The sequence below is a fragment of the Globicephala melas genome, chromosome 11 (assembly GCF_963455315.2).
Source record: "Globicephala melas chromosome 11, mGloMel1.2, whole genome shotgun sequence".
Classification (NCBI taxonomy): domain Eukaryota; kingdom Metazoa; phylum Chordata; class Mammalia; order Artiodactyla; family Delphinidae; genus Globicephala; species Globicephala melas.
The window spans coordinates 38,745,002-38,760,133 of NC_083324.2; the positions used below are offsets into that span (position 1 = coordinate 38,745,002).

The window sequence follows — 15,132 nt, forward strand, 5'->3', positions numbered from 1 at the left end:
GAACATTCCACCCAACAATAGCAGAATACACATTCTTCTCAAGTGAACATGGAACATTCTCCAGAGTAGGCTATATGTTAGGCCACAAACAAGTCTCAATAAATTTAAAAAGATTGAGATCACACTGAGTATCTTTTCCTTTCTGGTCACAATGGAATGAAACTACACATGAATAAGATAAGGAAAACTGAAAACAAAAATCACAAATATGTGGAAATTTAACAACACACTCTGTGATGGTTAATTTTATGTGTCAACTTGAAATGACCATGGAGTATCTAGACATTTAGCCAAACATTATTCTGAGTGTGTGTCTGAGGATGTTTCTGTGTCAGATTAACATTTGTTTATTTTTTCTTTTTCTTTCTTTTAGGTTTTGAGATTAATATTTGAATAGACTTGAGTAAAGCAGATTACCCTCCCTAATATGGGTAGGCCTCATCCAATCAGTTGAAGTTCTGAATAGAACAAAAAAGCTGAGTAAAAGGAAACCCCTCCTGTCTGATTGCTTGAGCTGGAATATTGTTCTTTTTCCAGCCTTTGGGGTATGACCAAAACATCAGGTCTTTTAGGGTCTCTGAGACTGCCAGATTTTGGACTGGAATTTATACCATCAGCTCTCTTGGTTTTTATGCCTTCAGACTTGAACTAGAACTACACATTGGCTCTCCTGGGTTTCAAGTTTGCCAATGGCAGATCTTGGGAGTTCTCAGCCTCTATAATCAGATGAGCAAACAGTTTATAAGTTTATAATCTCAATCTCTTAATTGATCTCTCTCTCTCCCCATATATATATGGAGTGGAGGTGGCTGTCCACCAGAGAGATATTGAAACCGTGCACATCAGATTGGGACTCGGAACCCAAGTGCTGGGACTCGAACTCAGCCAAAACCCTGATTGGGACTCGAACCCATGCAGCTGGCCAAAACTCACAGTCTTCCAACTGAGATCACACACCTGGTTTCAGGATTTAATGAAGCTCAGGCTCTTGATGTCTCATTGCAGAAAGAATCCAGTGAGAGACAAAGTGATAGGTAAGAAGTGGATTTATTTAGAGAGAAACACACTCCACAGACAGACAGTGGGCCATCTCAGAAGGCGAGAGGAGCACCAGGCTATGGGTTATCAATTTTTACAGGGGTGGGTAATTTCATAGGCTAATGAGTGGGAGGAGTATTCCAGCTATTTTGAGAAAGGGTGGGGATTTCCAGCAATTGGGCCACCACCCACTTTTTAAAAAAAATTTTTTAATTTAATCTATCTATTTATTTATTTATGGTTGCATTGGGTCTTCGTTGCTGCGCATGGGCTTTCTCTAGTTGCGAGGAGCGTGGGCTACTTTTAGTTGCGGTGCACGGGTTTCCCATTGTGGTGGCTTCTCTTGTTGAGGAGCATGGGCTCTAGGCACACGAGCTTCAGTAGCTGTGGCACGCAGGCTTCAGTAGTTGTAGCTCACGGGCTCTAGAGTGCAGGCTCAGTAGTTGTGGCGCTCAGGCTTAATTGCTCTGCAGCATGTGGGATCTTCCCGGACCAGGGCTCGAACCCAGGTACCCTGCATTGGCAGGCGGATTCTTAACCACTGCGCCACCAGGGAAGCCCCACCACCCACTTTTTGATACTTATGATCAGCCTTGGAACTGTCATGGCTCTGTGGGTGTGTCAGTTAGCTTACTGATGTGTTACAATGAGTTGTATACTGACGCTCAAGGTCTAGTGGAAGTTGACTTGTCTGCCATCTTAGACCCATTTGGTTCTAATCAGTTTATGTTATGTCCTCGGGCTATGTCATTCTTTCAAAGGTTGTGCCCTGCACCCTTCCCTCCTGTTTCAATATTGAGACTCATCTGCAATGAGGGGCCACATGGGTCTGTGTCTGCTCTCAGAGCTGAGGCCTGAAGACCAAAACCTGTCTGTATCCACCTGATTCTCAGGAGGGCTATAGTCCTCTGGGATTTAGGGAAACCTCTGCTCCAGTATGGGGGGGTGGGTGGCTCCCTAAAAGGGAAACCCTCAAGAATCTGGAGGGACCCAGGCAATGAATCATTAGTCTGAGTGAAAATGGAGATAGCAGGCTTCCTGGTGGCACAGTGGTTAAGAATCCTCCTGCCCTTGAGAACACAGTGAGGGGGAAGTAAACTGGGACGAAGTGAGATAGTGGCATTGACATATATACACTATCAAATGTAAAATAGATAGCTAATGGGAAGCAGCCACATAGCACAGGGAAATCAGCTCGGTGCTTTGTGACCACCTAGAGGGGTGGGATAGGGAGGGTGGGAGGGAGATGAGAGGGAGGGGATATGGAGATATATGTATCTGTATAGCTGATTCACTTTGCTGTACATCAGAAACTAACACAACGTTGTAAAGCAATTATACTCCAATAAAGATGTCAGAAAAAAAAAAGAATCTGTCTGCCAGTGCAGGAGACACATGTTCGAGCCCTGGTCCAGGACGATCTCACATGCCGCGGAGCAACTAAGCCTGTGTGCCACAACTACTGAGCCTGCGCTCTAGAACCCATGAGCCACAACTACTGAGCCCGCGTGCCACAACTACTGAAGCCCGTGCGCCCAGAGCCTGTGCTCTGCAACAAGAGAAGCCACCGCAATGAGAAGCCCATGCACTGCAACGAAGAGTAGCACCTGCTTGCCGCAACTAGAGAAAAGCCCGCACGCAGTAATGAAGACCCAATGCAGCCAAAAATAAATAAATTTATTAAAAAACAAAAAGCAAAAAACAAAATGGAGATAACAATGACCAGTCCAGAAGCCACAGGTTACAAATTATGATGAGACAGGGAAAGTTTTCTGTCACTGGAGGTCTCCAGGTCTGGGCTGGGAAGGCTTAGCTCCTCCAGGCTGTTCCTTGGGCTGGCTTGGAATCCTGGTTTTGTGTCTGTTTGATGTCACATTATGAGAATCCTATGAGCTACACTGGGCCTGTGTCTCTGGAGCCCCTCACACAGAGAAGGCACAGGTCACCAAAGATGACTGTTGCCTGGAGGGTTCTGACCTATGAGGTAGGAGTCCAAAAGAGGCTCTGTTTCCAGCTCTACTTCATATTGCTTTCTTGGCTTGGGAAATCACTGGCCCACATCTGGCCTCAGCTTTGTTATCCATAAAACAGGCTTAACTGACAATTTCTGAGGCATTGTTTCCACAAGTACCTGGAAGGATGATGATGATAATAAATATGATGTTTAATTTTTTTCTTTAAAAATCATGTTTATTGAGGAATAATTTATTTTGTTTTATTATTTTTTAATTTCTTTATTGAGGTGTGTGTGTATATATATATATATTTTTTTTTTTTACCAATTTTTATTTACTTATTTATTTTGTCCACTCTGTGCGGCCTCTGAGATCCTAATTCCCTGACCAGGGATTGAACCCATGCCCTCAGCAATGAAAGCACAGAGTCCTAACCACTGGACTGCCAGGGAATTCCCAATTGAGGTATAATTTAGATACAATAAAATGCACATATCTTAAGCATTGTTTAATGAATTTTGACAAATGTCTAGACAAATATAACTACCAGCCTATCACATCATAGAACCTTTCTGTCACCCCAAAATATTCCCCTGTACTTCTTCACAGTCACCCTTGGCACCAGGGAAAACTGTTCTGATTTATATTACTCTATATTACTCTATATTAGTTTTGACTTTTCTAGAATTTCATGTAACTGGAACCACACCATATGAACTCACTTGGGTCTGACTTCTTTTGCTTAACGTAGTGCATTTGAAATCCAGTGTTGGTATTGTGTATGTCAGTTGTTCATTTGTTTGTTTGTTTTTTATTGTGGTAAAACATACATGACATAAAATTTACCATTTACTCATTTTAAGTGTATATATCATTCATTGGCCTTAAGTACATTCATAGTGCTTTGTAATCATCACCACTATTTCCAGATTTTTTTTTCATCCATCCTGAACTGAAACTCTGTACTTGTCAAACAATAACTCTCTACTTCCCCCTCCCCAGACCCTGGCAACCTCTATTCAACTTTCTGTCTCAATGAATTTGCCTCTTCTAGGTACCTCACATTAGTGGAATCATATAATATTTGTTCTTCTATGTCTGGCTTTTTTCACTAAGTGTAATATTTTCAATGTTTATCCTTGTTGAAGCATGTGCCAGAATTTCATTCCTATTTAAGGCTGAATAATTTCATTTTGTGTAATTACACTTTGTTTACCCATTCATCTATTGATAGCCTGTGGATTCATTCATTTCTTTTTACTGTTGAGTAGTATTTCATTGTGTGGATACACCACAACTAGCTAATCTGTTCATTTGTTCATCTGTTGGACACCTAGATTATTTCCAAATTTTGGCTATTACGAATAAAGTCCTTGGATGGACATATGCTTTCATTTCTCTTGGGTAAATACTTAGGAGTGCAATGGCTGGATCATGTTTTAAGTATAAATTTAGTTCTTAAAGAATGGCCAAACTGCTTTTCAAAGTGGCAGGAAATTATCAACGCATGAGCGTTCCACAGTTTTGTCAGTTTTTAATTTTAGTCTGTTTAGTGGGTGTGTGGGGTTCTAATTTGTATTTCCTTGATGAATAATAATGTTAAGCATCTTTTCATGGGCATAATGGCTATTTATCTTTTCTTGTGAGTTATCTCTTCAAATCCTTCGCGTACGTAAAAAAAGGCTTAATATCTATTTTTGCAACCAGTGTCGTCCAGACACTATGCTCATTCATGGTCATGGCTTTATGCGCTTTAACTGACGCCCGCCCTGCACAGAGGAAGTAACCGACTGAGACTTCAGGGAACCTATAAGGCTCAGCACTAACTGGATCCAGAACGGTTAGGCCGTTTCTGGGCATGGTCCCTGATGGCTCTCTAAGGCACGCTCGGTGATTGGCTGAAGGAGCACTTCCGCAGGCACTTCCGAATCCGGGCCCGCCCCGAGCATCGGTGATTGGCTGGGATGGCCGAGCGCGAGTCCTCTCGGGAGTTGTAGTTCTTGGGGCCCGGCTGGGGACGCCGGGAAAGACCATTGGTCTTACTTGGTCGCGGCCGCTGCCACCATGTCCCGCGTGTCGGTCCCTTGTCATGTGAAAGGTACCGTGGCCCTGCAGGTGGGCGACGTGCGGACCTCCCAAGGCCGGCCTGGCGTGCTGGTCATCGATGTCACCTTCCCCAGCGTCGCGCCCTTCGAGGTGAGCAAGCAAGTGGGCGCGACCGGGGCTCCTGGGCGGGGCTTATCTGGGAACTCGGGCGTGTCCCAGCCATTTAATCGTTTACTGAAAGCCTCTGCAATACCTCGCCCAAATGAATCAGTTAAACATTTATTTATTCCTTCAGTTAACACACAGTTACTAGAATGCAGCTTCCTCTTCTGTTCTCTTCAACGTCTCTCCCCAATGCCCAGAATGGCGCTGACACGGAAGTGCCGAGATAGTAGGCTAGGTGCTGGAAATACAGTTTTGAACCTAATAGAGGTGAGAGGTCGTTTTGTCCCTGGCCACTGACTGGGTATCATTAGACAATGAGTTACCCCCAAACCTGCCTCCTGCCCATTCCTACAGTCCCTGCAGGAGGTCAAGTTCAAATCATCCCTCATCAGGGTCTTCCCAGTGGCTCCAGTTTCCAGTCTCCAGTTGCCCTTCCACATCTGCTGGCAGGGTGACTGGACACTGCAAGACCTCAACACAGAGGACAGAGTCCACTTTCTAATGGCCTGGCATTCAGAGCCACTCTGTGTCTTTGCCCTACTTGCCTCTCGGCCCCAGGCATTTTGTCCTGTAGTGTGTGGTTCTACCCCAAGCTGTTGCTTACTCTAAGCTGGGAGACTTCATTACAGGGCCCAACCCTGGAAATCTGATTCAGTAGGTCTGGGGTGGAGCCTGTACACTTATATTTAAAAAAAAAAATTTTCCTTGAGTAATTCTGTTTTGTTGCTGTTGTTTTGGGTTTTTTTGGCCTCACCACGGTGGGATCTTAGTTCCCCGACCAGGGATCGAACCCTGGGTCCTGGCAGTGAAAGCCTAACCACTGGACCACCAGGGAATTCCCTCCTTGAGTAATTCTGATGAGTATCCAGTGATGAGAACTGCTTTAGCTAGGCTGAACCACTCTCTGTTCCAGAGGTATGCCAGGTCCTGTCACCCCTTGGTGTTCCTTTGTTTATGCTACTTTACAGTTTCTACCTTTCATGGTCCACTTGATGAACTCATCTGTACATTTTCTGATTCATCTAGAGTTAGGGCTCTGACCACTCCCAGCATCTTGGACGTGCAGCAAGATCCGAGGTCATGGTTTGCATGACATGCTCATTTAGACTGTGAGTTCTAGGAAGGCAAAATCTCTTTGGGCCCCAGTGGATTCTTGTTGATATTGTTAGATTGGTAGAAGAGTACATTCCTAAGTGGAGGAAGAGATGGTGCTTTTGAACCCATCAGACCCGGGGCCTAGGTGTGATTTGTTGTGGTGGGTTGTGTGTGCCCTAGTTGCAGGAGATCATGTTTAAGAATTACTACACAGCCTTTCTGACCATCCGTGTTCGCCAGCACACCTCAACACACACTCCAGCCAAGTGGGTGACCTGCCTTCGGGACTACTGCCTGATGCCTGACCCACACAGTGAGGAGGGAGCTCAGGAGTATGTATCGCTGTTCAAGCACCAGGTCAGCTGGGACTCAGCATGGCCAGGGCAGCCCAGATGAGGGCTCACAAGAGGCCTGGGGATTGGGCCAGGATACCATGAGGGAAGAGGGGCAGGCAAGGTTGGCCTGAATTGTGGTTCTTGGGCAAGTGCCTTGGAGGAACTACTGTTTCCTTCTCAAAGGCCTGGGGAGGAAGCACCTTGGCTCATTGCTGGTTGGCTCCTGGGCAGTGAGCTGGGGCCTCGGTGGGTCCTTGTGTGTATGTGTCAGATGCTGTGTGACATGGGCAAAGTACTGGAACTACGCCTGATTCTGCGACAGCCATCACCACTGTGGTTGTCTTTCACGGTGGAGGAGCTGCAGATCTACAAACAGGGACCAAAGGTAAGTGACTAGCTCAGAGCTGTTTGCTGGCCCTCTCTCCAGGAGGCTCCTAGCTATGGCTGGGAGGCCTGGGGGTACAGGTGGGAGTGGATGGGTAAGGATGGGGAGACTCAGAAGGAGTCCTTCATGGAAGTTAGCCAGGTGGGAATGCTGGAAGTTCATGATAAGAGGTGAGGCCACGTCCCCATATCCCCTGACCTTTGGGGCTACCTGCCTTTTTCAGATCTGGAACATTCAGGTACCCAGATATACTTCTGCTCCTTGTCTTCGTGGGGCTTCCTTCTGCATAGCAGAAGAGCTTAGGTAGTCTTCTGCCCCTGGGACCTAAACGGGATTTTCCCAGTTTCTGGGGCTCAGGGGCCCTTCTCTCTGCCTTCAGGACCTTGGGATCTGGTTCCAGGTCTCTCCTACTCTGCCCGCCTCAGGGCAGTATGCCTTTGCTTTGCAGAGCCCTTCCATGACCTTCCCCAAGTGGCTCTCGCACCCAGTGCCTTGTGAGCAGCCTGCTCCCCTTCTTGAGGTAAGCCCTTACCCTGGCTAAGAACCATGTGCGAACAGCTCTGGTGTCCAGCACAGGCCCAAGGGGACCCCTTTCTGCAAGAATCTGGGGCTGGACCCAGGGACCTTCGTTCACTCTGTGCACCTTCCTCCTGGGATTTGAGGCATCTCTGTGTGGGGCCGGGCCACCTACTCCACATCAGGCCCCATCCTCATGTTTCACAAGTCATCTGGGAATGTCAGCTGGAGGGCCCCATAGCCCAACTTGGCCTATCTGGAGTTATAAGGGCACTGCTGGGGAGAGACCCATGGCCACTGACCCCTCCTTCTGGAGCAGGGTCTCCCAGACCCCAGCAGGGTATCATCCGAGGTACAGCAGATGTGGGCGCTGACAGAGATGATCCGGGCCAGTCATACCTCCACAAGGATCGGCCGCTTTGATGTGAGTGATCGCTTCCCTCTGCTTGGCTCCCGTTGGCCTGAATGGGTCAGATCTGATGGTCTTTTGTGTTGCAGGTGGATGGCTGTTATGACCTGAACTTGCTCTCCTACACTTGAGCTGTGGCCCTTAGTCAAGACGTTGGCCTTCCGTGCCCATCCAGGCCCAGCTTGGGCCATCAGAGGCTGAAGTGCTGTCCCTGTGCATTCCGAGTGTTGCCTGCATGCGCATTCTGTCAGGACCACGTTCACAGAGTCAAGATTCTTGGGGGCTCACTGTGTTGCTTTAGCATGAACTCCTGGAGGGGATACGCTCTGTCCTCACCTGACTGCAACCCAAACCTCCTCCTTCGCCCTCCCTAAAAACACTCCAGTTCTATTCCTAAGAATCCCCCTGTGCCCTCTGTCTCCCCTGCCAACATGAACATTGCTGTCTTCTGCCTGCTCCCTCACCCTGAGTGTAGTAGGCTGGGGTAACCTACTAGAACCTGCTCTGTCTAGCCTTGGAAGACTGCTGTAACTTGGCAGTCGTAGTTTGGAAGCTTGAAGGAGAAACAGGAGCCGCGTTTTTCCTTCTGCGCCCCCTAATGGTCTTCTTTCCCTTTGTATTATGCCCACAAAAAGAAAATTCCTATCTAAACTCTTCTGCTGCTTGCCTGGGGAGCCACACAAAGCTGGGAATTTGGGCAGCCTGAGTCCCTTGGTGCCTGAGTTGGCTCCTGGATGTGTGTTCAAATGGGTCTGCCCCCATCCATCGGGTCTGGGCGGGTGCCCTGGGCAAGGCTGGGGCCTGAAAATGAGTCCTGGGACCTGTCTGCCATCTGACAGAGCCCAAAGCGCATCCTTGTCCCTCTTCCAGTTGCCCCCATCTAAGAGCCACGCTCAGTGTGATGAGAGATCAACCTCGGTGGTGGTGGTGGGGGCCAGGTGAGGGTTCTCATTGGTGTCTTTTAAGAGGCTGAGGTTTTCTACAACCCCAGGCCAGCAGCTGAATAAGACAGGCTGCTGCTCCTTATGAGAAAATCCTGCTTCTCTCTGTTTTTTCCTGGCTTGCTTCTGGGGGCTGTTATGAGGCAGTACTGCAACATGTGTTGGACCTGGAAAATTGGATGTTTGTGTGGCTCAACAGCTTTCTAGGGGAAGGGCAGCCACTTTTTGGTGGCCACCTTCTGATGTCACCTATCAGAGTTCTTGTAGGTGGTATCTGCCTGCAGGGTCATTTACTAAGCCCCATTCAGCTTTTGCTAAGAGGGTAATGATCAGTCTTGTGCTCAGGGAGTAGCAGCTCTCAGTGTGTATGTGAGTGAGGGGGGAGGTCCCTGGGATGGCAGGGACCCTGCTTCCTGCACAGCTCTGTCCCCAGCACAGGGCCTAGTGTGCAGCAAGATCAATAAATACTTGTGGAATGCATCACTGTGCCCGCTGCCTACGTTTGCCCGGCGAGAGAGCTGGAGACCCTCACATGAGGCCAGGTTACTGTGGCACTCTGCCTGCCGGGCTGACTCCACCCTCCTGTGCCCTCTCCATCCCTTACCCTCCCCCCATTCGACCTTACACTCCTATTGTCCTAAACTGGTGATTCAGGCCTTTCAGCCCTTTGCAGAACTTTGGCCCTTTGGAGGCAGGGCAGTCAGCAGGGGGAGGTCTAGCCCCCAGCTCTATTTCTGAGTGGCTTAACTGGCTCCAACCGCCCAATCTGCCCTGATCAGATGGAAGCGCCCGGGGCTATTTCCCTGCAGCTGGGAGTCAACGCACTGTGTGCTCTAAAGCTGCGTCTGCCCTTGGGGCTGCCCACTCCCTCTTCTGATCCCCTGGGCGGGGGAGAGACCTAGCTAAGCAGGGCTTGGACTACATCTCCCAGCGTGCCTGTCAGAGTGGTGGCCTCTGTGCGTCGGCTGCACCCGTTGCGGGCAACAATGCAGCGGGCTGGGAGCATGATGTCCCGTCTGGGCTCGTGTCTCCAGGCGCTCCCCTCGGCCCTGCGCCGTTCTCTCAGTAGTGCACAGGTGGGATAGAGGGTGCTGGGTTGTGGTGCCAGTCTTGGAGGGTGGGGGAGGAAGAGGGCTGGGGCCTGGGGCCTTGGTGGCACTGAGCCCGGCCGCCCGCAGGACGTGCTCCGCAGGACACCACTCTATGACTTCCACCTGGCCCATGGCGGGAAGATGGTGGCATTCGCAGGCTGGAATCTGCCTGTGCAGTACCGGGACAGCCACGTTGACTCACACCTGCATACACGCCGGCACTGCTCGCTCTTTGACGTATCCCACATGCTGCAGGTGAGCCAGGGGAGTGCACTGATTGCCAGGCCAGGGCTTCCTCTCCGTCCACAATGGTGCAACCCTCAGCTTTCTTTGCTGGGAGCTGGATTCCAAGGGCAGCCCTCTCAGAAGAGTTGGAGGTCTCAAGGGTGTAATGTACTATGGCCCTCAGTAAACTGACTCAGAGGGTCTCTTGATCATCTCCTGTCTTATCTCTCTAGCCTGCTCCCACTTAGTGGAGTGCCTCAACGTCCTGGGTTTTCCAGGGCTGCCACTCATTGTCATCCACTGTCCTAGGTATTGGTTTGGAAAAGGGGGTATTTCAGGAAGGTGCTGGGCCCTTTCAAGTTCCCTAACCTCCCTGAGTGCATCTCTTCTGTATTGGCGGGTGTGGGGGAGTCAGAAAGTAGGGCTTCTGCCACTTGCAGAACCAAAAGACTAGTCAGGCACTTTGGCTGGATTGGAAAGTGCTGTGGGTGGCAGGGAGGATGCCTCCTAGCCCCGTGGCTTTCCAGAGGCTTTTTGATCTCTTTCCCAGACCAAGATATTTGGCCATGACCGGGTGAAGCTGATGGAAAGTCTAGTGGTTGGAGATATTGCAGAGCTAAAGCCAAACCAGGTGGGCCTCTCTTTTATTTCTGCTCAATGAGTGTTCTTAGTCATAAGCCAGCAAACCAGTCTGAGTCCCTGCTTCGGGCCTGGGGGCACAGAGATGGATCAGACACAGTTTCTCAGGGCTTTCGTTCTTGGGGGACAGAGTCCCTGAGTCATGTCCAGACACCCAGCCATCTGCAGGGAGGGTCCTATCCCATCCCCACCACATCAAGCTGGAAGGCCAGAAACCCAGGTTCACGTCCTGTTCTGTGACTTCCATGCTGCTTAACCCCTTGCAATTTAAATTGTAGTCCTGGGAATTCCCTGGCGGTCCAGTGATTAGGATTAGGACTCTGTGCACTCCCTGCCAAGGGCCTGGGTTCAATCCCTGGTTGGGGAACTAAGATCCCACAAGCTGTGCGGCCAAAGAAAAACGAAAGTGTAGTCTGTAAACCAGCAGCCTCATCGTCACATAGGAGCTTGTTAGGATACACTCTCAGGCCAGTTCTTCAGACCTGCTGAATCAGAACCTGCATTTTAACAAGATCCCCAGGCGATTCATGTGACCTCTTAACCTCAGGCTCTTCTTATACTGTCCATCCAGTGGGGAGGCTGAGGCCAGCCAACCTCAGTGTTACAGAGGGTTGTTGTGGAGCACATGGGGTCATCGAGATAGACTTTGAAGCTGCTGCTGCTTCTTTTTTTTTTTGGCCATGCTGGATTTTAGTTCCCCAACCAGGGATTGAACCCTCACCCTCAGCAGTGAAAGTGCCGAGTCCTAACCACTGGACCACCAGGGAATTCCCATAGACTTTGAAGCTTCTGTCCTGGGGTTTGGAGCACAGACTGAGTTGTCCTAGGTCTGGGTGGGACGAAGCATCAAGTCCTAGGTATGGTGGGTTAAGTGTGAGAGGGGCTCTCTGTACTAAATGGGGAGGGGTGCAGAGGCCCCACCAGATCAGGGAGGTGTCCCCCAAGGTGGGGAAGAGGTGAAACCTTTCTCAGTGTATGAGGATCAAAAACCCTGGGCTTGTGCAGGGGCCTGGGCTGACCCAGCCTTGCTTCTTGCACTGCCACCACCCCTCAGCTCTATTCACGAGGGTTCATGAGTTTGTGGTGGCTGAGTGGGCCCAGGGGCGTGTTTGACTCACACTTGACCTTGGCCTCTTGGACCTGGAGGCAATGATGCTCCACTTTGATGCTAGGGAACACTGTCGCTGTTTACCAATGAGGCTGGCGGCATCTTAGATGACTTGATTGTGACCAACACCTCTGAGGGACACCTGTATGTGGTGTCCAATGCTGGCTGCTGGGAAAAGGACCTGACCCTCATGCAGGTATAGCCCCTCTGTGTCCCAGGTACCCTGTCCTCCTTGTTCACAGAGCAGCATCCTTGTTTTCCAGGACAGACCTGGAATGGATAAGGAGCTCAGACAATGGCTCTTTGAAAGAACAGTGGGCCAGAGCGGGCCCTCCCTGGAGCATGCTAAGTTTCAGTGGTGGGGAAGTGGGGGAGGTGGGGAGGTGAAGCTGATCCTGGCCCCTAAGTGAGGATCCTCTGGTGAGGATGGAAGGCTGGAGCCTGGTGTTAGAGCTGGCAGACCTGGGCATGAGTCATCCCTACCACTTAGTAGTTATATGACCTTGTTAAGACGGGAACCAGCCTACTCTGCCGAGCTCTGCAGCACCAGGTGCTCAGTAAGGGGTCCCAGAGCAAATGTGGTATTTCTTTCCTTTCAGGACAAGGTTAGGGAGCTTCAGAACATGGGCAACGATGTGGGCCTGGAGGTGATGGATAATGCCTTGCTAGCCCTGCAAGGTAAGTGGGCCAGGCTGGGTTTGGAGCTGAACTTTGCCTTCCAGGTTTCCTCTACTGCTTGGCAGAGAGGCCGTGCCGGGGGAAGGTGAGGATGGTGCACCATAATTCTAAGTTTGGTATCATGCCCTCCTTCTACCTGCCACAAGGCTCCATGGGCTGTGGGCAAGAGCATCTTCTCCCACCTGCAGAGTGGGGCTTGCTCAGGGCTTGTTCTGGTCCCTAAGGGCTGTGATCCAGCTTTCTGGGGCACCAGGACCTGGACACTTGGTTATTGGCTCCCTGGGCCCAGGCCCCACTGCGGCCCAGGTGCTACAGGCTGGCGTGGCAGATGATCTGAGGAAACTGCCCTTCATGACCAGTGCTGTGATGGAGGTGTTTGGCGTGTCTGGCTGCCGTGTGACCCGCTGTGGCTACACAGGAGAGGATGGTGTGGAGGTTTGTCAAGAAGTGGGCACAGGGTAGTGCAGGGCATAGGACTCTGGGGCCAGCAGCCCATCTGCTCCCTGGTGTCCCTTGCAGATCTCGGTGCTCGCCGCGGAGGCAGTCCGCCTGGCAACAGCTCTGTTGGAAAACCCAGAGGTGAAGCTGGCAGGTCTGGCGGCCCGGGACAGCCTGCGCCTGGAGGCAGGCCTCTGCCTGTATGGGAACGACATTGATGAACACACCACACCTGTGGAAGGCAGCCTCAGTTGGACATTGGGTAAGCTGGGCTAGCACTCAGGGAGGGGATCCTGAAGGCTGGAGTGACCCTTGATGAGACCAGCCAACCCAGGACTGCTTCCAAGGTTGTGTAGCCTGGAGCAAGTGGCACAGCCTCCCTGAGCCTTCATTTCCTGAAGATACCACAGTGGCTTTGCCCAATAGATACTGAGGACCCTCAGCAAGCTGAGGTGGGGAGCATGGCCTCCAAGACCAGGGGTCAGTAGGTGGATGGCTGACTGCACTGCAGGGGAGGAATGGGGTCTAGGGGCAGCCTGAGCGAAGGGGCCTTGATGCTGGATAGATGTCACTTGGGTTCCTTGTCACTAGGACCTCCTGTAGTCAGGGGTCCTACAGACTCTGGCTTAAATCTGATGTGTCATGTTCCAGGGAAGCGCCGCCGAGCTGCTATGGACTTCCCAGGAGCCTCAGTCATTGTTCCCCAGCTGAAGGGCAAGGTGCAGCGGAGGCGTGTGGGGTTAATGTGTGAGGGGGCTCCTGTGCGGGCGCACAACCCCATCCTGAGTACGGAGGGTACAGTGCTTGGTAGGTTGACCAGGGAAGTTGGAGAGCCCTTGTCTCTTCCCTAGGAGGGTGGGGACCCTGGGCTGGCAGGGTGGTGTTGACACATGGCGTCTGCCTGGACAGGTGCTGTGACCAGTGGCTGCCCCTCACCCTGCCTAAAGAAGAATGTGGCGATGGGTTATGTGCCCTATGAGTACAGTCGGCCAGGTACCCTGCTGCTGGTAGAGGTGCGGCGAAAGCAGCAGATGGCCATGGTCAGCAAGATGCCCTTTGTGCCCACAAACTATTATACCCTTAAGTGAGGATGACTTGGAGCAGGGCCCTCTCCTCCAGGAGCCTTACCCTGGAGGGCATTGTACAAGGGGCTAGGGGTTTGTACAAGGGGTTTGTCAGGAAGCTGAGGCAGAACACACTTGGGGTGGCTAGGTGGAGGCTGGTACTGGTTGTCTGGGTAACGGGGTCACACCACCTATTCCCACTTCATCCTGTGCCACTTGCAACTTCAAGACCCCATTTCTGAGTGATGGACCAGCCCACGGTCCCATTTACTCCACTCTTGCCTGCTGGAGAAGCATCAGTTCTGGCACCTCGCCCTTCCACTCTGCCAGGTGCTGCCTGTGGAGCAAAGGCTCACCTTTAGCGGGAGGAGAAAGCCTGCCCAACCTACCTCACCACAGTTTCTCACACTGCAAAGGGTCACTACCTTGGGCAGTGCCGGCTACCTCCTCTGGTTCACTTTCCATGAATTCAAACTGTTGCCTCTTCCTGGGCAGGGATGATTCCTGACTCACAGAGGGTTGGCCTAGTAGGGCTGTGGTGCCCGTGTGTAAACTTGGGGATGGCTGAGGGGGGCATGGACTCATTCTTCCACATTCTCCAGTTGGCCCAGCCTGCTGCCCAGCAGCCAGCCATGCCAGGCTCACCACCTGTTCTGAGCCCCAGGGCTGTTGTAGGGCAGGCTGGGCCTCCTCCCAGACTTGCCTTATCCTGGGCTGACCTCCGTCCCTGGGACTTATTACTGGACTCCACTGACCCCTAAAGAAAATAAAACATTAAATGAGCTTCCTTCCTTCTTGCTTGCTACAGTTCTAGCTTCATTGTTCTCTGTCCACAGGGTTCCTAGGGTGCCAGTCCAATGCCTGCCTTCCTGGCCCAGACTCAGAGTGGGTTCCCCTTGAGAGGGGCAGTTCTATAAAAACTAAAGGGGAGAGTGCCCCTACTGGGCACCACCACTGCTCCTCCAGGGAGATGGCATCACCTCTCCACCTCTGCAAGTTGTATT

At 51.1% G+C, this 15,132-nt stretch overlaps 2 protein-coding genes across 5 annotated transcripts; both read left to right on the forward strand.

Annotated features, from left to right (window-relative positions):
- Nucleotides 1-4,983: 4,983 nt before the first annotated feature.
- On the forward strand, nucleotides 4,984-9,835 carry NICN1 (nicolin 1, tubulin polyglutamylase complex subunit). Of its 3 annotated transcripts, none has more exons than XM_060308718.2 (6): nucleotides 4,984-5,189; nucleotides 6,540-6,656; nucleotides 6,906-7,019; nucleotides 7,468-7,539; nucleotides 7,855-7,959; nucleotides 8,034-9,835. In XM_060308718.2, exons 1-6 carry the CDS (start codon nucleotides 5,058-5,060, stop codon nucleotides 8,073-8,075), a joined length of 582 nt encoding a protein of 193 aa, XP_060164701.1. In that variant the 5' UTR covers nucleotides 4,984-5,057; the 3' UTR covers nucleotides 8,076-9,835. The 3 variants fall into 3 exon arrangements, with proteins under 3 accessions (XP_060164701.1, XP_060164702.1, XP_030722969.1); XM_030867109.3 differs by having other exon boundaries at nucleotides 4,985-5,189; nucleotides 6,480-6,656; XM_060308719.2 differs by lacking the exon at nucleotides 7,855-7,959 and having other exon boundaries at nucleotides 6,480-6,656.
- A 16-nt stretch (nucleotides 9,836-9,851) lies between these two features.
- AMT (aminomethyltransferase) lies at nucleotides 9,852-14,915 on the forward strand. 2 transcript variants are annotated; one of them, XM_060308716.1, is made up of 9 exons: nucleotides 9,852-9,961; nucleotides 10,064-10,231; nucleotides 10,752-10,832; nucleotides 12,013-12,144; nucleotides 12,548-12,626; nucleotides 12,916-13,061; nucleotides 13,146-13,326; nucleotides 13,716-13,871; nucleotides 13,974-14,915. In XM_060308716.1, the coding sequence occupies exons 1-9, from the start codon at nucleotides 9,872-9,874 to the stop codon at nucleotides 14,150-14,152; spliced, it is 1,212 nt and encodes a 403-aa protein (XP_060164699.1). In that variant the 5' UTR covers nucleotides 9,852-9,871; the 3' UTR covers nucleotides 14,153-14,915. The 2 variants fall into 2 exon arrangements, with proteins under 2 accessions (XP_060164699.1, XP_060164700.1); XM_060308717.1 differs by lacking the exon at nucleotides 12,013-12,144.
- The last annotated feature ends 217 nt before the right edge of the window (nucleotides 14,916-15,132 follow it).